The 26,613-nt window shown below is 40.3% G+C and overlaps 1 protein-coding gene across 1 annotated transcript; it reads left to right on the top strand.

Annotated features, from left to right (window-relative positions):
• The first annotated feature begins 1,933 nt into the window (after positions 1-1,933).
• Positions 1,934-24,750, top strand: sertad4 (SERTA domain containing 4). The gene is made up of 4 exons (XM_084382187.1): positions 1,934-2,456; positions 17,467-17,639; positions 19,649-19,767; positions 20,706-24,750. Exons 2-4 carry the CDS (start codon positions 17,486-17,488, stop codon positions 21,618-21,620), a joined length of 1,188 nt encoding a protein of 395 aa, XP_084238313.1. The 5' UTR covers positions 1,934-2,456; positions 17,467-17,485; the 3' UTR covers positions 21,621-24,750.
• The last annotated feature ends 1,863 nt before the right edge of the window (positions 24,751-26,613 follow it).

The raw sequence follows: 26,613 nt of genomic DNA, 5'->3' as shown, positions 1-26,613 counted from the left end.
CATAGAATACTGATATTTACCCTAAAGCAACAACACCAGTGTTGAGCCCTTTCATACTGTGAGCCTTTGGGCCTTTGATACATTGTGAATTAGATATGCTGCTCAGCTCTGACTCAGTTATTGAAGTCCACAGATACCCTGCATCGCCACAAAGCAACCGACAGGGGGAGCAAATATTGCATTTTAGCGCTTATTTGACAGTGTTCAGCAAATTTGAACCTAAATAACTATATAAACTTGTACTAAATTTGAACTAGAACTAATAAGCAGATGCCTGCAGCTCTTATGGGGAGTGGTTGACTCGAGGTTGCTCATTAGAAAACAAACCATGTTTGCCCAGTGGGTAAAAAAAAGTCCACTCAATTGCTAAAAGTAAAGAAACATTCAAGGCCAACAAATGGCTTTTAAAAACGTGGGATACTGGGGAAACAATGACAATGGTGTTTGTTCACATGTAGGTAGCATGTTAGGGAGCTCTTAGAAGCAGTGTTTTCCTTTTAGCTGACTCAACTGACCCTACTTTGTGTGATCTTGACACAAACCTGAACCTTCTTTGGTCGTTTTAGCTATTGTAAAAAAAACAAAAATAAAAAAAATAAGTACAGGGAGCGAAAACAAGATCAGAGATATGAGGGTTTTTTTTACAATTAACTGTGTTCTCCAGCACATTCCACAGCTGAACACAGAATAAAGCGGTCAGCGGGAGAAATGCTGGAAAATAAGATTCAGTGGCTGCTGCTGAACCAAAGGGGAAATGCATGACAGATGAGATGGGCTTGCTCCCTCCCCTCGCTCTTTGTCGGTCACATCCCTGCAGAACCGATCTCCAACACACAAACCTCTAAAAGAAAAAAAAAAAAGTGTTAGATTGCATTCATGAGCTGTCGGAAATATGACAATTACAAATTTAGAGCACCATCCCCAAACAAAATGGTATCAATGTAGGTGCTAACACTTAGGAAAATGAACAAAATGAATGATTAAGGGTTAGTTGATGAGTAATAGTAAGTGGGCATACAATTATTCAAGAAATAAATTATTTTTTTAATATTAACTTAAGGAAACGATTGGTCAATTGCTCTATTATTTAGTTTACCCACGGAAAAAACCAGCAGAAACTTTTTGAATAATCAGTTGATTGAAAAAGAGTTCTCAAACAGGATAATCTTACAATATTACAGTAAATATAATATTGTTGGGTATAGGACTGGTGGTCAGACAAAACAAAAACAAGTCTGATGCTTTACAGACCAAACAAAAAATCGTTTAATTGATTACCTCTCAAAAAAATCTGGCACATTGTACACATTAAAGTGTGTTTACAGGTCTTGGGGAGTATTAATGCATATATGAAAAATTTACTATTAATCCTTTTGTGGCTCCAGAGGAAGCTGCATGTAATCTGATAAATAGCTAAGTTGCATTTTGGGTAATGTAGGCACCATGTTTTGAAAATAAGGAAATTGTAATATAAAGGCTATATCATTTGCTATTAAACTGTCTATAATAAGTCCAACAGTGTTATAGGAGTGCAAAGCTACAGCAGTGGACCGCTTTTCATAACTGGTGCCTACATAGCCCACAATGCAATTTAGCCACTGAGAGGCAATTCATCAGATTACATGCAGCTTCCTCTGTAAACACACTTACATCTGTAAAACTGGTGGTGTTATCCTTTAATTTTGATCTACTCTGAATGATCAATAGATTGTTGTTGACTGGAAAAAGCAAGCAATTTGAAGGTGTCATCTTGATCGATTGATTTCCTGCCTTTATTTTCCCTATAAAATGAAAACAAGTCAGTTTCAGCTCTAAACAAAGGCAGCATTAGTCATACACCTGCCACAAGTAACTGACTGTTCACTTCCAATCTTGAGAATCAAACGAGTACAGACATTTCCGAGTTGCACCTGAACTCCTCAGCAGTAGTTGACTGGAGGGGATGGAGCTGCGTCGCTGGTGTTGTTTTCTCTCCGCCACACATTCATGTGAACTGTCAACCCAGCGACCCCAGCCGAGACGCGAGCCGCCCGGGACACTGCTGCACGGGAGACCGCGCTGAATGGACTACCAGAGGACCGAGCCGAAGCCGAGCTCACCTTCTTGTTTCATTCAAGGAAAAGATAAAAAAAACAGCCGTCCACGTTTGCCACTGAGCAGAAAGCGCGCGGGGATGCTTTCGCGCGGGTATAGTGAGCGAAACGCGCGCGCTTAATGATTAGTATTTAGACAAGCAGCTAATTAACTGGTAATTACATAAGTGGTATTTAAACCGATAGTGTGCTTCGCGTGCTAGCGGGGCTAAAATTAGAACAACGCGCTGCCAGCTGAGGACACCGCTACGTTAGTGTTTATGCAGTAGGACTGTTTCATTTGTCATCAACGCACCTTGGATTTCTGTCGTTACCACAAAGCAAGTGTGGAGCCGGGGACGAGGTCAACACAATTCAAGACAGGTGAGCTGCTAACATCATATTCAGTCGTTTTAGTCATGAAAAGTGAGTCTTATCATTTTTGCCACTAAGTTATTCGCTCTCATTATGTGTTTCTTTGTGTCCATGTTGTACTAATTAACACAGCCGTACTGCATTTGGACTCAAACTACATTTTAAGTGTGGACTCCCACGCATTAAGATTTCCATTCCACCTCCAAGGTTAAGAGGTGAACACTAACTTATTATTAGCCGAAGTTAATGTTAGAAATGCAACTGTTTATAAAGTCAAAGGCAAAGTGGGTAATGTAGCCTGCTTAGCGTTCACTGAGCTGATGTTGGATAAACATGTAGTAGAGTGATTAGATCTGATACTGCAGGGTAAATGAGAATCGGGGCAGTCAATAGCTCACTAGTATGACATTACAGAGACCCTGGTCTAGCACATTATGCAGGCTGACATAACCAGTCGCCCTCCTGGCATCCATCCAGCCTCACTTCATTATTTTGTGGGGACTGCTCTTGGCTGCAAATCCTGAAGTGGCGGTTGCCTGTATTACTGCTGCCATCTGAAAGGAAGGGGGTTGAGACGATTTAGCTGAATTCTGCGCTTCTGTTGTAATTCTCTCCTTGATGTCATTTCTGTGCCGTCTCTGACTTAGTGTCACAGGCATCTCGTCGCTCCGAAAGGACCATTAACACCCCAGAGGGGATTAAAAGATATGAAAACATAGCGAGTCAAATGGAGTGGAGGCAATAAATATACACTTTCGCCCTTCTGTCTCCTAATCTATCCGTCGTTCTGGTGAAAGGAAGGCTCCAAGCACAGTGGGTTGGTAATAGGGTTGGATGCACTTCATGTCCACTTGCTGCCAACAACATCCGGAAACACTTGTCAGAAATTCCACCTTTGCTATTTGTTTCCCTTGGAGGGAAAAGTATTATGTGGAATATGGTGAGGCACGCAACAGGGACAAACATCCAGCTGCAGATTAAACTAACAGACCAGAGAAGTGGGGCTGTAACAAGAGGAAGCACTGTGGCTTTGCAGCATGGTAGACGGGCTCCTGGCATCTAGCTCGAGCGAGTCCGATGCCAGATTCTTTCTCTTTGCTGCCTGCCAAAGCCCCTCACCCCTCTGTCTTTATCAAAAATTCCTTGCTGTGATTCCCCCTCTTCCAGTTCTGTCACGGCGCTATCAATCATATCTCGCTCTCAGCAGACTCCTCTGCTCATTAACGATGTGAACCTGTAGGTAGCCTGCAGCCCCCCTAGCCATTCATCTCCCTCAGCGGGGCGCAGAGTCTCACATCTGGAGCAGCATTTCCAAACATGGCTCTTAGCGGACCTGTAGTGTGCGCTGAAGGAGAGACAATACATTTTTAAAAGCTGCCTCTCAGCAGACATGTTGCCAAGCATAAATTTAAGAGCACTTCAAATGTGTTGTTCATACACAAACCTATAAGGGTTTGTAATTTGCCCAATAGATAATAAATGTGACAGGATAAAGGAAAGTTGTAATTTGCCCAAAAAGGCAGGTGTAATAGATAATAATTGTGCGACAGGATAAAGGAAAGTTGAGAACACCGCTAAGCGCAGACATGTAATGTCGTTGGCGATGATTCCCTTTGTCCCGCTCTTTCTCCACTCTGTTTTGTGCAGAAGGTCTCAGCCAAGACAAGTTGAGCTGCTTAATGTGTGTTTGTGTGTGTGAGGACGGCAGGGTGTAGCCCCAGACTCCTTTTTTCCCCTCAGGCACCGTTTCCCCATCATGAATACGCCTTTGTGCTCCAGAAAGACACACAGCTAAGGTGGACAACTCAAAAGGAGCGGAGAACACACATTTGTGCAAAAATAGAGGAAGCTGTGACGTGTCGCTTATTTATAGCTGAGACCTCATGACTTCACCCTTGCTGGAAAAATGCATTTACAACCTGCGATCCAAAAAACCTGTAGCTACTAAAAACCAGATTCCTTACTTTATGCGTCTGTTATGAATTCAGACCTGCTTTAGAGCATTAATTTATTTAGACAACTGATGCAACAAAATCATAAATGGCGATATATTTTGTGATTTCAGATGCCTTTCTCTTAAAAATAGCCTTTTATACTGTGAAAACCATAGCTGGAAAATCCATCCAACATCTGTCCAAGAGTGTAAAAGGGATTGACATCATACTGTAATGTGAGCGTTTTCTCTTGATAAACATATTCCGATGCCCTTGTCTGTCTTTAATGTGCTGCATCCACCCCTGGGAGTGTGGCACTGACGTACCCACAGACCCCTGGCCCGTTAACCCTCACAGCCACAACAAGCCGTCCCCAGATAGTTCATAATGCAGCGCTGTACAGCGGCCCTGTCACAACACATGTGTCACCACTCAGCAAGAAGAGCGCAGGGATGAAACCCAGAGGGCCCTGAACCCAGCTTAGTCACGCCACCGCGGCCAAGACGGCCCCTCCACCAACAGCAAGCTGCTCTGATGAGTCCTGACAGGCTGCAAGCTGGCACAAACACAATCTAAGATGCAACTAACAAAAAAAAGAAAAGGGAAAGAAAACAGCAACATGGCACAGTGTGAGTGGAAGGACAGAGGAGTGTTTTTCGGCCCAAATCAGGGTATCATTAAAAGGTCTGGAGAAACTTTAATTTAGATATCTCCATATGTAGAGTTACTTGGTGGAATAAATTATTTATGACATCCATCAAGAGGGTTATGTTTTCACCCGTGTCCGTTTGTTCAATCAGGATTACACAAAAACTACTGAATGTATTTCCATGAAACCTTTGTGGAGGATAGATCCCATCAACTTTTGGTCAAGGTCCAGATAAATGGACGGATCTTGGAATGTTTTAACTTTGTGAGTTGGGATGTTTTTCGACATTTTCATTAATTTCTTAGGAATTGATCCATGGATCTTAATGAAAAATATCTGGCATATTAAGCATGAGTACAATTTGATGCGGGTAAAGGGGAATGTTGGTCATTGGCGGAGGTATGTGCTGTACTTAGTGCAATTCTAGTTGTTGTTCGTTATCTATAATAATAACTCAAATGAAACGAAAAAACAAATGAAATTAACTCTCTATCACGGGAAAACGGAGGAAATAAAATGTATGAATGCATGGCCCTTTAGGGCTTCCATAGCAAACAGCAGTTTGTGTACATTTTTAGTTTTTAACAATTAGTGAAGATCTTTTTTTCTACTCTTAAATAACTTAATGAAACCTTGCATTGAACTAACAAATGAAATACAGGTTTTAACTATTTCCTTATAATTACTTATTTAAATCTTGCACTAGGCTTGCTGCGAAGTGTAATTGGCATAACACCTGGAACACCGACTTTGCAGCAAGCCTAGTGCAAGATCCAGGTGTTATGCCAATTACATTACTTGCCCACCACTTTTTGAAAAAATCAATAGTTTGATGATGGATGCTGCAATTGCAACCTGTTGGAGCCGTCTATTCCTTTGCAACAGTGGGGCCAGCATGAGAGAAGGAGTCACATTTCACTTTTAGCGTGGAGAAAGTTAGGAGAGCTGATTGACAAGGCAATGGCCAAAGATTTGCTGTCAAATCGAATAGAAAAGGCGCCTATTTGGCAATATGTCAGATTTAAATTCAGTGATAACGGGTAACGTGATAACATTAATGAGGGAAAAGGATTACCTAATTGAGAAGTCGGAGGTGTGCAGCCTGTCACCTGCAGCTCTTCATCTGACAGCTCCTTCTTGGTCATTACTCCCACCGACTGTATAAAACTGCTCCCTGACATATTTAAAACTGATCCGCTGTCTAAAAATGGTTAAAATGACTGGTCTTTTGCTCTGCTCTTGCTTTTGTTTATCAAAACAAGTCTACAGACATTTTGATGAACGACAGCTGTGCGAACTGTCTTTGAATTTCCTATGATTAGTCTACGTCGAAATAAAAGTCAATTCGCGTTTTTAAAATTTTTTTTTTAATGGAATTTCTATTTCAATTGCATATGAAGGTGAAGTTGGTGCAATTGGTCCAACTAAAAAAACAATAATTAAATTCAACAAATAATTTTGCAGGCTGCATTACATTATATTTTTGGCATCAGATCGCAGGATGTTATGAAACTGCCAGTGTATACGTCACTGTTTCATCACCAGTAACTCTTTGGGACTGACACATCCACTTCCATTCAGAGCTTGTAAATAACCAAATGCGATGATCCCTAATGCTTCTGACACTCTCGCTCAAAGAAATATATGTATTAGCAGACGTAGAACACAGAAAAAATCATGAAAAATAATTCAAGCTAACACCCAGCACGGCTCTTAATCTAGTCTACATATCTAGTCTACATATTTGTCTTTTATATTATTATAACTGGATGTAACATGAACATGTGTTCAAGGAAACAAGTGTGGCATTTACTGAACCAGCCCCAGACTTGTTGTTGGTCTAGTCCCTCTCTTCTGACACTGAAGAAGCGATGGTAGCCAGGCTCTGAGGATTTACAAGTCATACTTAGGGCTTGCAGAACAACAACTGTACAAGCTTTTTAGCATCTCTAATCCTACACAAGTTCCTAGTGTGTGTAAGGGTTTAATGTGACACATAAATATGTAAAGTAGGAGAGCCACTTCATTGATCCTGTCATTGACATTAAAGAAATTTTCAGTGCACCAGGGTCTTTGTGGGAAGCGTACATTTTGTTGTGGTCTTCATTGATTTATCTTTTGAACATTCCACTGCAAAGCATCTGGCTTTTCCGTCAAATTTGCCCAGCGTGGCTTTTCTTAGTGTTGCTGAGTGACTGTGGTCCACTCTACTAGCAGGGGGTGAATTGCTTGCTATTTGAGTGTCTCAATTTTGATTCATTGCGTACAGTTCTTCGTTGTCGATTCTCTGAAGTCGAACTTGATGTCATGACACCTATTATCTATTCTCTATCTGTTCTCTCTTGCTGTGTGCTTCACCCTCTTATGCCAGCACTTGCACACTCTCCACCCACACGCCAGCAGGCATATTGATGGGATGGAGCTTCTTTTTTTTGAGAAGAAGTGGCCTTCTTGGCTTAGAATTCCAGTTACAGAATGATAATCGACATTTTATGGCATTTCATCATCCATTTTATTTGTCATATATTAGCCTGCTTTCTGATTGGTGTTTACCTGCAGTTTTCACCTAATACAAATATGGATATGTCCAGATTAGCATGCTTAGGATAATATGAGATGTAATAAAGTAATATGAGGAGGGTTTTTTTGGTACTACCTTGATGAGTCTTCTGAACCATGTTCATAACATACAGCTATTCCAGTAGCTGGGTTCAAGCATATAAGTTAACACCAAGTTACCTGAGTGACTAACTAAATAACAAAAATCGTGACTTTAATCGCAGAGCTCCTGCCTGCAGCTTTTAAACAAATTGGCAAGAAAATCCAGTTTGGATATATTTGATAAACAAATATCTGTAATCTGTTATAGTAAAATACTGTATTGTAATGTATTAGTGCCCATCTCTTAGTGTGGATTAAGACCGGAAGGCAGCAGAGTGCAGAAAGTTGTTGGCTTTAAGGATACACAATGTGTTTTGGTGTAAAATATGGAATGTAAAGCAAAGCATGCATATTTTTTAGTGAAAACTCCAAACTATATCATTAACCAAAAGTATATCAATATATAACCAAAAAACAGATTATTTGAATGAAAACCGAGAGCAGTATCCACAAATGCCACGCCAAAAGGCTACCCACCAGAGAGCACAATCAAGTGACGTGTCCCCTCGGAGTTGCCATAGGGCAAGAGTTGATGTTTGTGATATGTGGGGAGAGGAAATGAAAAGAAGCATGTTGCTGCTCAGTGCACTAACATTACGTCTCCATGTCCCGTTTATTATTTTCTCATTAAACCAGCTTAGTTAGGAGAACCCAAGACACTCGGTTAAATTTGTGGCAGCAGTATTTCTTTTCCTGCAGGCCGCTGTTTCTCTCAGTCGTGCCGTTTTTACACACAGTTTCCTTAGCTTAGCCTCGGCCAACGTTGTTTTATGCATATGAGGCTGAACAAAGCCAGGTTATGAACATGTGGTGCAGAGACGAGGACGCTTTTAAACTTGGCACAGGGATGTATGTCGGTGGTAACAGGATAGTTTCCTCTGCATGGAGAGACAGTTGGAGATTCATGTCAGAGCAGCGGTGGGAAACAGCGGCAGCTACAGTGGCGAGCTAACAAACAACTGCTGCCTTACGACAACACTGAGGGGACACGCTGCCTCAAATTCATAAACAACCATGTCATCATCCATCATGATGTTTCACTGTAGACGTTGTCATATGCCAATTTGGCAGACATCTCCCAACCTTACTCAGCGTGTGAAAAACCACTCAAAGAAAGCTCAGGGATTTGTAGCTTGAACAGGACAGTCAATGAACAGCAAAATCACTGCTAGCTCAGAGTTCCACTCTTTAGATCAGGGCCCAATTGATGCTGAATTATAAAGGCTGATACAGATATTTAGGACTTCTTAATAAATTAAAACAGTACCAATCTATTGGCCTGGATTCATTTTTTAATTTAACACATACTATGAACAAACATTTTTGATAAGAATCCTTATAGTTGGTTATTTAAGAATGTGGCCATAATATGTATGCAATGAAAATTTTACAATTAATTGGTTAGTCAGTTGAGAGAAAATTTAATTAACTAATTAATTAACAGCAACTATTTTGATAGATTAATTGATAATAATTGCAAGTTAAAGCTTACCATTTTTGTGTCATATTTTATTATGAGAGGAGGATTTAAACGACTCAGCGTCAAAGTGTTGCAGGTGACCAGGTAGCACTTTAAGATACACCAGGTACTCTACATGTGATGGATTTCATTGGCCCTGTCCTTGTCCCTTCAAATCACATCACCATTCAGTCTGTGTGTGAGCATAGGCAGCAGGCATCAAACCAAAAAAAAAAAAGAAATGCAGGGGAGCACAGAAGGCAGTGCCAGTACTCAAGTTTTTCTCTTCCAGTGAGACTCAAAGTGCCTGCCGTGAGATTACCGAGCTGAGAGGAAAGCTTGCTGTTGAAGCTCCTGTCGAGGCAACCACAGGCAGCTCTTTCAGGGCTACGCCCACTTATCCTCTCACTGTGGAGATGTGTTGCTTAGATTTGGTCCACCACACAAACTGTCACTGTACACACACACACACACACACCTGCCTGAATCTGTACAGGGATAAGTACTGACATACACAAGGGCTGACACTGACCAGAGCCGACATTGTCAAGAGTGACTTCTAAAAAGGGTTTTTCTCCCTTTGTTCATGTGCACATGGTTACTGCTGACGCCCTCCCCAGTGTGCTGTACATATGGAAAACATTTCAGCTGACTTCTCTGCCAACTATCACCAGTGAAATGAGCTGTAAGGCCTAGCATGGCATTGGCACATGGTTCAGCTTGCACTAAAGTTGTACTTGGAAGTCAAAGTGGATGCACATTTCATGCAACTCCAGATTATCTTGAAAAAGAAAAAAACTCTTAAAATGACACTGAAACACATGGAACCACTTTACCTTCTAATTTGTTAGGAAACAAACATTTTATTGAATCACTGACAGGACACTGTTTTTTTTTGTGAAAATCCTTTTTTATCACAACTACCTCCCTGTTCTTTCAAAATAAATCAGGAAATCAAAGAACTGCGTGTGATTGAGCTTTATAAAGTCACTCAAAGTCAAGATTATCCCAACAAAAACATGCCGACATACTTTTCAATGTGTTATCGAGCATGGTATCAAATACCTGTATTTTTCAAGATATTTTATCCAAATTTGAAATTCTAGTATCGGAAAAACACTAGTTTTTAAATCGCCAAAAATGGTGAAAGCTGCTCATCACAATTTCCCAGAGCTCAAAATGACGTCTTCAAATTGCTTCTTTTGTCCAACCAGCACTCCAAAACCCAAAGACTATGTCATAAATGACAGAGTGACAATAATAGAAAAGCAGCAAATTAAAGAAGCCTGGACCTACAATTGTTTGAAATTTTTGCTTGCAAAATTAATTAGATTATTAACCAATTATCAAAATACTTGGCAATTAATTTTCTTTCGATCAGCTTTATCCAATTGATTAACTTACTACTATTAATCATCAAATTTGCCATACAGTACAGCTGTCAAGTGTCCAACCACTTCCTTTACACACAATCAGTAGCCATCTTGGAATATCCAATGTAAATGTTTTGTAAATCAGACAGAAGACTGTTACATTGTCCCTGTTTGGAAAAATGAGCAAAGTGGAAAGGAATGGGTTGGCATTCAGTGTGTGCACATTCAGTGCATGTATGCACATTTGTAGTTGTTATTTGATTCATGTCCTCGATACACTGGGTGTGTACTCGTCTCATTTGCAGTAATGGAATATGGCAGAACAAAATCTTAACCATCACGCTCATGTCCTCGGCAGAATTCCCTGTTCCACAATTAATCTGTGTGATTCCTCTCAGTTGTTAAATCATGACACATTGCATGCTTGTGTGTGCTGTGAAGACCCTCTCAGGCGATCTGGGATTTATTTTGATGTGAAAACCACAGACATGAACTCTTTTCACTGCTATTTGTTCCCCTAGGGCTCGGAAACACTAAGTAAAAACCTGGCCAAAAGAACAGGGAGTAAACACATGCACACATACACACACAGAGACAGCATGCACTCAAAAACACATGCTGGATCGATTAGCATTTTTGAGGCTGCAGAGAAAAAAGAGGGAACACAAAGCTTATTAGAGGCATGTTTCATACTCTGCCAGAATCATTGAACAAATGAAGCCTTCCCCCAGTCTTGGTTTGAATATCAGTGTCACTTTGAATGCTTTTTATTAAACATAAGGCAAGGGCAAGTAGGTAGAACTTGTGAACATCCCTAAAAAGCAACAACTGACGGATTGAAGATAACGAGCAGATAATCCAAACGCTCCCGTTTGTTGTTTCACTCTTAACTGTCAGGCTGTTTGATTTTTGACACTGGTGGCATATTTTACTCAACCCAATAACATTAATCCCTGACACCGGAGACAGCACTGCTTTCATCGTGAAAACCTGCCTTGGATTGTTTGTTTGATATCAGTATTGGCCTCAACAATCCTGTATGCATTGGGTTACATTTTTACAGCAAAAGTAAGGCTAGTTACACTCCATACTAATTATAAATAGACATGAAATGGCAGATTTATCAACAAAATTCTTATTATTATTTGACTATTTCGTTCCTTACAGAGAAGTAGACAAAAGAATGCATTTCAAGGTAGTGGCCTAGATTTTTCTAAAATGGGAATTGTCACTGGCAGATCTTATCAGCTATGGCTAGCAAACTACGCCAATGTTAGCTTCACAAAATGGTTGAAAATGCATTTTGGGCTCTATTTAATTGCAGTCACAAGCCATTACCTAAATTGTAATATTTTTTTCTCAATTTTGAAATGTCCTGTGCCCATCCCTACATTTCCAGCTGACTTGTTAAAACAGTAATCTTATAAAATGGGTTTTAAGAATGCACTTTATGGTATGCTAACAGACTGTGTGCATAATAAAGGATTTAGCCATCTGAGACAGTCAATTTAGTTAACAAAACTAAAAGGGAGTTCATGAAAACCCCTCAGAGCTTGTTCCTGTACTTTGTCTTTCACCATCTCTCCCAGAGGATTCATCCAGGGAGGTCTGAAAGATTTCAATCTATTGGACAAATTGGAGGAATTCTGTTGAAATATTATCTGCATTTATTGAACGATTGAACAGTTCACGGAGACTGCCATGCATCGCTAACACAAAGCGTCAGTATTTAATGACCTGGGATTCAGATTTAACGGTCAGCTTTCTCTCTCTAGAATGGCTTCACCGTTTATACAATTCAAATTGCAAAGCGAACCAAATTTTTCACATCGCCTTACTCATGTTAAATCACCACAAATAGCCAGAATACTTTCTGTACATCAGCCGTGAGCTAGCCAGCAACGACAGCCACGCGTGTTTGTGTCAGTGTCAGCCTCTGACTGAACTCAGTACTCACCAGAGTAAACAAGGTTGAAGAGAGACTAATTACATTACATTACAACGACACTGGCACCTCCGACACGTTTTAATCCCAAGATTAAAGATTGTGAGAAAAATTTGCATTATGTTTGGTATGAATACAAGGGAGTTAGACATTAATAACGGAGAGAATCAAGTATGTCAGACAGATTTCCCCAGTAAAAACAAAAATTCAATTACCGGATAATGGAAACCCTAACTGCTGCACACCTGTTTCTTTAGATTTACTCTAAAAAGGAGGAAGCATTTAATTTTATGCAGATGTTATCACTTAAACAACAGCAGAATTTTATCTAGGCCTAACCCTACAACTAAAATCTTCAAAGTCGCTAAAGACAGTCTGTGAATGTTAGAAATATCCTTGTTTGAGGGAGGTAAAACACCTACAGTATAGCTGTGAAAATGTAGAAGTCAAGCACCTCGGTTGAATGTCACGGCCTTAGTTGACTTTCCTTCCAAAATATTTCAGGACGCTACAAGCTGTGCATGTCTGAGTGTGTGCGCCTGTCTATCGCAGCACTGGAGGGAGGGAGTCAATCACAGCAGCAGAAATCATCCCTGCGGGCGATCTGTCTCCACTCATGACAAGGCTCCTAAGGCACTTATCTTTCCTTCCCTGACTCATTCCATCCATCCATCCCTCAGCCCTCCCTCTATCTCCCCCCTCCACCTTTCCCCATTCTCCATCACTCTCTGTCTCCCTCCCACGCTTTGTCTCGTGCCCCGGCACTGCAATTAACTTCTCATCATCAAAGGGTGTAATGAAAAAGACAGCGAGATAGAGACAGACAGGTAGGGAAGCTGTGAGAGAGGGAAGATAAGAGGGATGAAGCCTGAGGAGACTGAACAGAGGTGAAGCAGTGTCTCACACATACACTCGCATGTAAACGCATACACTTGTGCACACTCACAGGTTTCTTTTTCTTCCTCAAATACACACACTGTTAAACACAATCACACACGCACACACACCCTGCACTCGCTATCAATCACTCTCACATTCCTGCGAGATGCAGACAGGAACAGAGAGAGGGAAAAAGAGGGGTATGATATCCCCCCAGGAGATTTTTCTCTCCTCGTTCCTTGTTTTTATTTCTCCCTCTTCCTTTTTCACAGACACACACACACACTTGTTCACATTGTCTCCCCCTCGTCCTCCCCCTCCACCCTTTCTTTGAAGAACAAGAAGTATTGCTGTACATGTAGGGAAGCTGCTTGGTCGGTATTCTCATTGTTTTTCTGTTTTTTACTTCACCCCCTTCAGAGAGCTGTCAACTGTGACCGCTGTGAGAGATTGAGACTGGGGGATGAAAGAGACAATAAAATAGTGAGGGAGGGGGGATGTTGAGATGGAGGTGCTTGCAGAGGGCAGAGGGAGTGATGGCATGCTTGTTTCTTTGTGCCCAAGCAAACATATCAACAACTGTAGCGATGGGAGGTGATGAAGAGGAAAATAGCTAAGGGTAAAAAAGCAGCTCAGGGGGGAAATGAGAAGGGCCAAAGCTGCTAATTAACCATGGCACTAGCACTCAATAACAGTGACATAATTGGCCCTAGTTGGTGGTCCTTGGCGGGGGAGGCTTCTGCAGTGGAGTGCAGCTGACACAGGCGTGGTTTGACTCTGACAACACGTTACAAAATGTGAATAATCTATCATGTAATGTGATGTATTGTGACTAAAAGTGGAACAGCTGAGCCGCAGGCTCCAAAGAAGAAAACCTATTGTCTGTCAGCTGGGTTTTCCCTCCATTATGTCCATATGCATTAAAGACAGAATTGTGGAAATAACATGTACAGTAACTTGTCTTTTTACACTCCACAAATTTGTGCTACAATCCTTTTCTCTGTTGATACACTGTGTTGGCCTGAGGCAGGCGTAGACAGTGAAGTCACAGGCCAATCACCACTAGTGGTCGCTATTGCAGCCGTAAGAACATGATCCCTCACCAGCTTCCCATAACCTGTAAACACTGTCAATTCACTGTGTTCATTTCATCATCAGAAATTTGGCCAAAAATTATTCCAAAATTACAAGACTAAATCAAATGTAACATTTAAAAATGTAATCTATGATGAAATGTATCATACATTTTTACAGATTATACAGATAATGAAAAACTAAAATAGCAAACTCTCATCGTTAAAAATAAAAGGTAAGTAAGCGGTGTGGCTCTGTGGATCACACTTCTGGTCTATCGCAATGGTTCTCAAACATTTTCTGGCATTCCCCCCCTTCAGAAGCAGAAAATAATTTAATTTCCCCACCCAGCACTTTATAGATATATAACTTTATTTAGATAGAGGCATCCCAGAGCAGCTGACAGTGCTGCCAAACAACGGTAAACATTGTAGCCCTTAAGGCCAACGTTAGCAATCATACTATTGTTGACAGAAACTTAAAATCTCACCTTCAGTTCTACAGTAGCTGAAGAATAGAAAACCTGTGCTGACAATGTCTCCTGACTCATGCAGACTTGTTTAACCTTCTGCAACATGTTACTAAAGCTAGTTGTTGCACCACAACAACGTTTGTTTATATTTGCTTCCACATGAGATCATTTAAGAGGGATCACGTGTGAGCCCAGCTTAGGTCTGCAGAACCACTTAGCCACGGCCCCATCGTTGCACAGAGCAGTGTTTTCTGTTTATTCAAAGTGTATTAATATTAAAAGTGTCATGTGTCAAAATTGCACCAAATTGACACAGCACTTCCTTTGTGAAGTGTGAAGTAGATCGGATGGACGAGACTAAAGTATTTCAACTACTGGGGGGATTGCTAAGTAATTTTGTGTAATCCTCGATGGTCAATATTAATTATATATTTAGATAAATCCTACAGACTTTGGTGATCCCCTGACTTCAGGCACCACCATGACGTTGACGTCTGTATTTTTAAAATGTCACAAAACAACCACTGGATGGCTTGCCATGACATTTGGTAGACACATTCATTCATGTATTCATTCATGCCCCCTTTAGGATGAACTGAATTAACTTTGATTCTATGACTTTTCATCTAGCCTTTTGACATTCCCATGAGCCTCAGCTTTACTTGTTTAATTACCAAAATATGAGCATCTTAACAAGCTAACTAAGATTGTGACCATGGAAAACACTACCTGCTTAACAACAGCATGTTGGCATTGTCATTATGAGCATGTTAGCATGCTGATGTTAGCAATTAGGTCAAAGCACAGCTGGGCCTCGCAGAGCCACTAACATATCTGTCTTGTTAAATTTTAAGCCCTCCAAAGACCTGCATGCATCTGCAATGACCTGCCCTATAAGACCTGCCCCCACTTACCCTAAACAACTTCAGAACAGGAAAGAGTTAAGCCTCTCTTAATCCGTCCCCTTGGCAGTTTGTCTGAGGAAAACCCACTGGCTATTGCACCCAACAGCACAGCTCCAATAGTCACAAGGACATGCAAACCCCTCCACCACGATAAAGTGGCAATTCACAGGGGGGATCTTGTTCATGAGTGAGGATAAGATGGAGCATAAAATTGGATTGGTGCAGCATTTGCAGTGATGTAGGCTTTGTACTGAACTGTTGTAGTCGACTGTTGATGTTAAAGCATATCCATTGTACCCTTAAAAACATAAAATGTAATGCACTTCTATGTAATCCATTATTCCCTGGGGCTGCCGAGATGTGTTTGGTGGGAGTAGCAGTGCCTGAGGTGATGTTCCACTGGCTTTAGGTGTGTCTGATTAGTCCATTAAAAGCAAACACTAGAAAAGCAGCACACAGAAATAAAACTGTTCATCCAAGCAAAGCAGGGAGCTTATTGAAGCGGACATTTTAATCAGCTACCCAACAGGGGTGAGGCTGAGATGGTGTCGCCTCTGTTTGGTCTGTCAAGATGGGTTGCAGGCCATTGTATCTGTTCACGTGGGCTGGAAGAGGAGGGGCAGGAGGAGCTTTGAGGAGGACAGGTAGCGACGAAGAGGTCTGAAACAGCTGGCTTTGCATTCTGCACGAAGGGGAGAATCAACAGCGAACCAAATGATAGCCATTCACTGTGATCAAAAGGACGATACAGTTTCTCCTCTCTGGTTCAGAGACAGGCTCTCAGGCCCCTCACTGTCTTCACAGTAGGGCTCTGTTTTTAGATTGAAAAAAGCTCAGTTGGAGGGCGAGTGCTACTCACTGCCAAGCAATGTGCCGGCCTCATGATTCTCTTTATTTGCATCACTTTCATAGTGATGCAACCTAGAGAGACTAGGGAACCTAGGGAGACGGGTTCATGTTATTGTTTGTATTATTCAGAAACAGACAAAAATCATCAACATCAGTTAAAAAGAAATACATGTTTTGCCTGTTTGATACTTTTTTTTTCAAATCGGTTGCCTTATGTACAGGACCCACTGGCACCGTGCACATCTCCTTTGCCTCCTAGATTACCAAGCTGTTGACAAAGCTTCCCAAAGCGATTTGTTGCACGGGATCCATCTTACCGAACAAATTGGTGTCAAACAACTCGCTAACTCTCCTTCCGACTAATCAATAGGGAATTCATGGTGTGAGTGGGTGTCATCTCTCCATCTGTGTCCCACTTGTTTCAGCACCACGCATATCACAGAGTCGCCAGCCATCTGCCAATTTCTAAGTGCTCACCATTATTGTCGTTCAGATTTGTCATGCAGCTTGCACAGAAGCTGGTTACTCCTCCGCACACACGTATTTGCCAGTATCATAGATAAACATCTTGTTAACATTTACCACATCATTAAGAAGCATATGCAGAATACTTGTCAGATGACGTGTGTTAATATTCATAAATAGTTTGTAAACTGCTTTCAAGATAACATATATTACAATTATTTTACATCTATCCACAGTTTTGAAAGTTGCCTTTTATTATGATGGAATACTTTTATGTGGATTCACAACTTATTAGGGGTTAAACTAGCTTTGTTATTTCCTTTGCAAACTTATTTCCTGTTTTTTTTTTCCCAGATTGGAATCAGAGAGAGAGATGACCCTAGTTTTGTCCATGAATCCTTTCCTGGACCCAGAAGGAGACCCTCCGCTCTCCACGTACCAGCCCATATGGGAATCGGAGCGCTGCACTAAGACCTGCCTTTCAAACCCTGCTCCACCATGCAGCTCTGAAGAGCAATTTACACCAGGTACTGACACCGAGCACAGATGCTCGTTCAAGTTTTTAGTTTTTGAGCCCTGGCAATAAGTTGCCTCTGCCCAAACCATCTATCACTATTTGTCACTTGAGTGCAGATAAGCATACAGATATTAATGATGAAGAGCAATTAAACTAATGACCATGGTAGCCCTTTAGCAGTATGTGCGCTTGCTTTCATAAAGTTTTACTTTAATTGTTTGAAGGACCAACACATTTTCCAGTAGGACATTTCATTTTAAAATGAGTTACCCAATAAACATGTTCTTTCCCATGGCCTGCTGCCATTAAAATACTTTTAAGGATAAGGTTCAACTCAAGCTAAATCTGGTTGGACTGAAACTTAAATATTGTTGTTAAGTAAAATGTCTTTTTTTCAATCAATGCATCAGAATTCTAAGTTCAAGAAACTCAAGCAAGTCACGTAGGCAAATGGTCTTGCTTGAAACTCAAGGAAGTCCAGTTGAAGACTCAGTTCGGTATTAATGTTGTCTCACAGCACTTTTAGTTACTTTTCACATACAATATGTCCTTACAATGCATTAAATGCCTTTAGTATCAAAGTAGAGTAAGCAATGATTACAATTGAAAAAATATAATTATACACATTTTCTACCATCCAAGTTGCATAGATGTTGAGGGCCCCACTCCAGACATTATTACTTCCTTTTTTTAACATGTAACATTCTTTATCAAACAAGGTAAGGCATGGTTAATAGTCGGATGTTGTTCGTTTCGATGGCAACCGGATTGCAAGATCAACATCATTAGCATGGATAGCAATAGCATTGATATTTGTACGGATAGCAACAGTATTGATATTATTAGTATGGATAGCAATTGCATAGATGATAGTTTGGGTAGCATAAGCCTGGATATTAGCAACTTTTACCATCATATACACTTAAGTCCATGATTCACATTTTGGAAGACACTGCTGGTGTCTCTATATGGAGCCAGATCAAGGCCAAAATGTAATTGTACAGTCTTATGTGTAAATGGGAAACATCTTTTTTTAAAGCATGGCTGTTCTACTTCACAATCTGGCATATTTTACTGCTCTTATTATTGATAATTGCCAAGAGTGGTCTGAAACAGCTTGTTTAATGTAACTTTGTCCTGAGCATCACTTAATTTACTGCTAATCAGGTGAATACAGTGTATAGAAAGAGTTTATTCGTATTAAACAAAGTATCCACATTTCCTGAAGGCAAAGTAATTGGGGAAGGCCCTGAGCCTTCTTTATTATGCTGTCACTCACAATCCAACGCCCCTCTCAGTTGATGCCACGCCACCCACACCAGATCAGGGCCAAAAGTCTGAAACTTGAATGCGTAAAAAATGAGATCTGAATCTGAAAACATAAAATCTGCAACTGAAAAAAATAAGACCTCAAGTATGAAATATATATCATTGAAAATTAAAAATAAATAATTTATTGAAAGGAATATCAGAATTAAATCAAAATTACACTACACTTTTATTTTGAAAATGTTTTATACTTTTTTATAATTCAATAAAAATTCGATCAAAACTTGAACTTTCGGTTACAAATTTTATATTTTCAATCCAATGTTTTTTTTTCCAAATGAACAAATGTTTTGGCCTTCATCAGGCTCCATATCTCTACAGCTTTTCAAACTGCATGACGCATGACTCACAGATTCCATATGATAGTCATACGTCATTGTCCTATATTTGCAAAAGCTTTTTTATTTTTAACTCTGAGCGTAAAATTGAATTATTGGCAAAAATACTTGACGAATGGTGTTGTTCATCAACATCGTCAGGAAATGACTCATATATATGAAATATCATCAAATGACAAAATACACTGCAGTGAGGCTCCAAATTACCTCATACAGGATTCTAACTATAATAGTATGTGTAAGTTATGAAATCATACAATGGTGTTCATTGCTGTTATGTCAAAGATGTTGTAACATTGTTTAGTCCACCAGCGTAGTTGGTTTATGGTGTTTTTCTTTCCTGTACCCCTAGAACCCCCCTGCAGGCGACTTCCTGATCATGTCTCAGTATCACGGATCGCATACTTCAAGAGGAAGTTTGTTGATGATGACGATGAGCCTCGCTTCAGTTTCAGGACATACTGCCAGACTGTAAGTATTAACACACTCCAAATTCTCACATTCAGATCACACAGTGTATCAAGACAGCATTCAATTCACTCTTTAATTAAAATGAGTGCAGAACATCATTTGTCACGATGACATAATTTGAAAGAAGAATATCACTGTCCAAATTGGTTATTCAATTAATATTCCCAATAGTTTACTTTATAGTAAGCTGGAGATTTCAGACTTTTTTCTGAATCGCCATAATTTTGTGTCATCACTAACAGATTGCATTGTCATGTTGTTAACAAACATTGGACTCTACTCGTTTGTTCCATTGTCGGAATTTTTGAGGACACTACATAGGGGATAAATAATACACCCAGAACTCTGAGACTCAAATAAAATGGCAGTCAGTAAATACAGTGCATTGTTATTTTAGTTATTCCGAATGGCTAAAGCATTGTAAGGAACTGTTATCCAAAATCTTAAATTGGTCTCAATCAGGAGTTTTGAAATAAAGGGTTGGAGTTGGTGGGTGGGTAATGTTAAAGCTGAAACATGATAACAGTAGCTGGGCTTGATGTGCTGTACAGGTGAAGTACTTGAGAACTGGCCACCTGTTGAATTCATTCTCCCAACAAATATTGGACAGCACAACCCCAGAGTATCTTTTAACTGCATTATTAACTGTGTAAACAGTATTCTGTTTATACATCCATGACTAGTAGTTTTTTCATGCTAACTTCAGTAGATATTGCGACAGCACTATACATTCACATCTTTGACAAAACATCAAAGCTGTTTTTTCTTGATATTCTGTTGATAATTTGAGTTCATGTTTGAATGTTTTGAACTAAAATTCTTACATACTGCACCTTTAATATCTTAGAAAAAAAGTTGAAAACTCTACACTCTCACACAAATATCATGCTAAAAAAAATGACGAGCTTATATAGATCTAAAAGGATAATGTCCTTCAGGTGGCACCAGTTTTGGAGGAGCGTGCCCATGTGCTGCGCCTCTCCCTGGAGAAGATGCGATTCATAGACGACCCTGAGGCCTTCCTCAGGCGCTCTGTCCTTGTTAACAACCTCCTTCGGCGCCTTCGAGCTGAGATCCTGCTCCAGAGCACTGACTGGTGCTTCCCACCCAACCCAGCATTCACCACCGGCCCCTGTGTCCCACCACCCAGCACTAACCCTGCTCACCAGGCGCTCCACGGAACAGTCCCCACCCGGATCTGCATAACGCCCCAGGCTGGCCCACCCTTCCGTAAGCGCTTCCGAATGGTCCGTGGAGGACAGGGGGATCTGCGGCCTGACTGTGCCCAGACATGCTGCTGCATCTATGCAGCGGCAGCTGCTGCAGGACACTACCTCCACCTCCCGTTCTCCATGTACGACGCAGCACTCTCCACCTGCCCGTCCACACCTCACTCCTCCTCCTTTTTTCAGCTAGCTAGCCACAGTAAGTTAGGGCTGGCAGTGGCCATAGAGGAGCATGATGACGAGGATGAGGATGCTGAAGAGGAGGAGGAAAATGAAGAAGAAGAAGAAGAAGAGAGGGAAGAGGAAGAGGAGGAGGAAGAAGACAATGAAAGAAGACAAGCTGGGCCGTCCCTTGATGTTGTTGAGAACAAGTCAAGCCAGAAAAGTAGGACTAGGACCTTGCTGGGTCATGCACATACAAGGACAGCAGAGGACAGCTGCATGACAGACAGGGTAGGAGAAGAAGAGGAGGAGGAGGGAGAGCATGGGGAGGAAGAGGAGGAGGAGGAGGAGGAAGAGGAGGAAGAGGAGGAGCAGGTTGAGAGACCTTGTCAGTGGGACTCAACAGCCACAGAAAGGGAGCTCCACAAAATCAGCTTTTGGCACCGCAGAGCTCATAGACAATAAAAACTACATTCTAAGTGTGTTAGAATAAAAATGTAATGATGACCACAGCTGTCATCAGTTGAGGATTATTTCTCCTCATAGCAGATGAAGGTGTGAGCTACCTACTCTGTAGTAATGCCAAGTCAGCTGTATTTTAATCAGTTTTATTTAACTTGAACTCCTTTCAACTCTATTGCTTGTGTCAGATGAAAAAAAATAAAAATAAGACAGTTTTTGGCCACTGGTGGCACTGGAAACACGTTTATAAAGGTTAAGTTCACATATGATGGGATCTTAAATCCCAAAGGTGAAGTGAAGCTTGCTATTGCACTGTCTCCAAGACCATTCTCAAGTCCCACAGCACAAAACTTAAGGTCTCAAGTGGGGCTTCATATTGGTGCAACGGTCTCGTTTCAAGACCCTAAACAAACCTATGAAGTAAAGGGTTGTGGATTTGGGGGTGTGTGCTTCTGTGTGTGTGTGTTTGCAAGATAGGATGTAGCATTTAAAAAACTTTATTTTCAGCTTTTCTGTTTTATTAAAAACATGGGTTGCACATAATTGTGCGTGCCTATTTGATTTCAACGCTGTCTCAGGCAATGGCAAGCGACTGTGCTGCAGCGGCGGCACGATGTGTATTCTTCAGATTATTTTAAATGACAACAATCATAAACATTGGAAATGTTAAATCACATCTTCAAGTGCCTTAGTGTTTTTATAGATACCTGTATATTGTGTGTTCATGTAATTGTTCTTGTTGCTAAGTAGATATCTTGCATTCCAAGTGACTGTGTTTGACTAAAACAGGACAAGGGCATGTGGTTAAATGCAGGGATTCTTTCAAATGTCGATGAAATTTCAAAGTTCACTTCCACACTCAAAATGTGTTTTGTTTGTTTTTACTTCAAAATGCATGTTTTCTAAGCACTACCAGTCTTGACAATGGCCAAACTTAAAGCTGATTTCAAGGACAGTTAAAGCCTTTAGTGTGTTCAGAGCCCCATTTACATTTAGTTAGAATTTACCCAAAAAAGGCTTAGTGGGGTTCAGTTGGTCTGTCCATTGAAGTTTGAAGAAAACATATCTGGATCTAAAAGAAGAAAAAACTGGATCTGTTGCTTTATAAAAATCATCATTGAATCACACTTCTAATACCCCGGCGTCCTCACCGATCTACATGTGTAGCAACAACAAGAGGACAGGAAAGACTGATAAAATTTCATTATGTGTTTTTGTGTGTGTAAAGACAAAAAGCTCCAGTTTTTTCAGTCAGCTCTATTTGGAAGTTAAAGGAATAGTCTGACATTTTAATAAATGCATACTTTCTTGCTGAGCATTAGAAGATCTACAACAAAGCTAATCAAAAATCTCCTTACCAGCACCTGTAAAGCTAATTAACACGTTTATATCTGTGTCTCTATCTTACTGGTGTCATTACTAGTTGCTCAGCAGTCAGGAAGTTTCTGCGCCCAGCCAAGTAATAGTAAAACCACAATGTGTCATTTTTACACTTAATCATACATATAATACATATTAATTTGTCAAATATTGAGTTTGAGAGGTGTTGGTGGACAGATTTTTTACCTTTGGACAGAGCCAAGCTAGCTGTTCCCGCCTGTTTCCAGTCTTAATGCCAAGCTAAAGCAAACCTGCTGGCTTCATAGCTTCATATATACTGCACAGACATGACAGTGATATATTCTCATCTGACTCTCAAGGAGAAAGCGAAAAGGTACATATCCCAAAATGTCAATCTATTCCTTTAAAGAGGCACTATGTAGGTTTGGAGAAGTGATTCAAACTCTTTAATATTTACAATATTAATGAGGTAATAATACAAACTCTGAAATATTATTTTTTTCCAAAACTTAATAAACAAGCTGTCTTCAGAGGAAAATAAGGTCCCCAGAAGACTGTTTGAAGCTAGAAAGGTGGCAGGGTGTCATCCTTTAAGGTCAGTTTGTATATTGAATTTATTTAGTCATGAAAAGTTTGTTTGTTTGTTTGTTTAGTTTGTTTTGGCATCAAAAAGTCAATTACATTTTTACATTTTTTAAGTGATAAAAATTTCTTCACCAAAAACTACATTATACACCTCTAACTATCCTAATATGACCTGCCTCCAATGATCCACACCTGTGTGTGTGTGTGTGTCACCTGAAGTTCCTGCCAAGCACATAGAATCAAGCATGATAGAGTGAATTCATGTTGGTTGAACAGCGTCAGCCTGTATAGAAGGGGTGTCACCATTCCAATTATTCCATTATTTCTTTTTAGTACTGACAGCTATGCTATTGTTCGACTTTGACTTTTCTGCCCTGGCAGCTGTCATTTACAGTTCAACAAAAATTTGGTTTCTCAAAACCCTCCTCCCAACAAAAACCAATAAAGGATCTTTGGCTATGATATCACCTTAGTTCAGTTCATTTTTTCCTCCTCGAGGAAACCCTCTTCTCAAAGAAATCCATACAGGATCTCTGAAACACTCATTTAAAATTGAAATCGTGACAGCCCTACTATTTAGGTATATATTGGTGAGGATACTATATGTCATTTTTTTTTAAAAACCTTGAAGGAGCTGACACTCCTAAGTTTTCTACTTCACTAAAAAGAAACCAATTAATGACAGATACACTACATAACAAGTTGTTATTTTTGTCATGATGGCATGATCAGTGGTTTCTAGTTTGTTGCTGTGTCTCATTCGGCACCTCTGAAGATTAGGGTCCCAAACCTACACTGAAGTTTAAAAAAAAAGGAAATATTCTATCAGTCAGTCGTGTTTTGTTTTGTTTTTCTTAATCATAGTGACGTACTCAAAGGTGAGAATTGGATGGTCTCAGTTGGTTTGTTGCCACTTGTCCCATCTTTTTCTTTTTCTCTTATGTCCAAAATAAGACTGGCATTGGTGACACATCTTCAACTAGATAGGTACAAGTACAAATGAGTACCAGCCTATTTTACTTTACTTTGTCTAAACCCTAAATAATAAAAACCCAGTAATTACCAGTGGTACTTTTTTAAGGATGGGAAAAAAAAATGACAAAGCATAACTGCATTGTCTGTACTTAAAAACGACAAAAGAGCAAGTCAGCTCTGATTTTATGTGATGTTCTGTGACAAGTGTAAAGATCAGTAAAAGAAATGTTGAAAAAAATATCTGGCTTACTCCTTTATTCATTTACATTACAACCTTGCAGTTCACAGTGCAATGACAGTTGTGTGTGTGTGTATTTGTAAATGTATGTCTGTGTACTCCTGCTTATTGTCTTGCTTCCCACCCTGTCTGCTGTGCAGTGGAGTACAGTATCACAGCTTGCACTCACCACAGGTCTCTCAGGTGTCACTTTGCCCCTCAATTCTTGTTAATCTTTCTGACATTGTGTCACCTCCACACTCCACCCTGCACTCCCTGTCATGTCTATTGTCCCTGCAGTATTCACTTGTAACATAAAACACACACAGACCCTTAGACCTGTGTCCCCTACAACCTTGAGATAAGCAAGGGACAATTAAAATACAGGCACTTCGTCAATATTAAGTGTTATTAAGAGATGTTCTGTGTACTGTTTTAATGCGGTTTGTGCACACACAGTACTTTCATCCACCTTAAGTGCCTTAAGTTAAATGTTGCTTTGATCCAGTATTAGTGCTCCCTATGTGTGCCCTTATTACTGGATTATTTCTAATACTGTGCAGGTTTTGTGTGACATTCCTCCCGATTGCTTGAAAGCAGCTAGCCATTGTAGTACAGACTGCAGAGAGTGTGTATGTGTTGGTAGGATGTAACAGTGTGAAGTGGGGAGGTTAAATCATGGGTCTGAACATCTTGACAGATCTGTTGCGAGGTGAGGATGGAAGATCATCTCTTCACAACACTTCTGCCGCAGGGGTTTGTGTGTGCGCGCGCGTGTGTGTGTGTGTGTGTGTGTGTGTATCCTGCTGCTCATCTTTCTCTGCTCCTGCTTCACATTCCTCTGTATTTTTCATTTTACTGCACTTACTATTATTAGATTGTCAGATTGTAATGGATTGTGATACATAAAATTGTAATTTTACTAAAAATAATGTTAAGTCAATTAAGATGTTTATAATTCCATATTGGGAGTCAAATTTAAAGAGACCTGTTTAATTAGGTCTTGAGTGGATTTATCCATCAGTTTAGCTAACTTACCTTATGGGAGCTCAACTCCCATTGGTTCCCATGTAACTCAAACCCTAATTTTGACCATTTATAGCCTGTATTACTTTTTCATTACTTATTCATTTATCAATTACTTTAAGCGAACTGCTATAACAAAAATTCAACCATTTATCCATTAATTAAAAAAAGTTCTTTTTTTTTGCTCACGTTATAATTTCAGTTTTGTCAAATATAGTTGAGCTACTCCACAATCTTTCTGTGAATCTCCTGGCATGCAGAAGAATCTCTGTACTACAGGATAGTGCATAATCACCATTACCTTTAATAGCATAATTATTTAGTGTATAAACATATTCTAAACAATATGACATCTAACATTAATAACATGTTCTTGCAGTAAGAGGATGTTGTTGCAATTGTAACCAGTGTGTGTGTGTGTGTGTGTGCATGTGGGTATGTGAATACCATATGTATCTCTGCATACATAAAACAATGATCTCTTCACCCCTTCTTCCCCTGTGCCTAAGGCAAAGATGGGGACTTGCCAAATAACACACACACATGCACACACACACACACACACACATCGCCAGGCAAGTAGAGGGGAGCTGTCATTTGTCAACAAGGAATTTTGGCAGCTCAACGTTGCCATGGGAACTGTCTGTTGCTGAGGACTGGTTTTGCATCACAAGGTCCTCAAATTGGCTCCAAAGGCTCGGAGGTCCCACCCCTCCTCCACACGACTCACCTTCGTCTCTCACAGCTTCAAACATATTGTCAGGATTTTCTTTTCTTTTTTCTCTCTGCCTGTTCTGCTGTCTTCCATCTCAGACACAGAATTCCTCTGTTTCATTCCCCAATCCTCTGGTT

The sequence above is a fragment of the Pagrus pagrus genome (genome assembly GCF_965226575.1).
Source record: "Pagrus pagrus genome assembly, chromosome: 18".
NCBI classification, from domain to species: Eukaryota; Metazoa; Chordata; class Actinopteri; order Spariformes; family Sparidae; genus Pagrus; species Pagrus pagrus.
The sequence above is the reverse complement of the archived record's forward strand: the minus strand, read 5'-3'. Positions and strand labels throughout refer to the sequence as shown.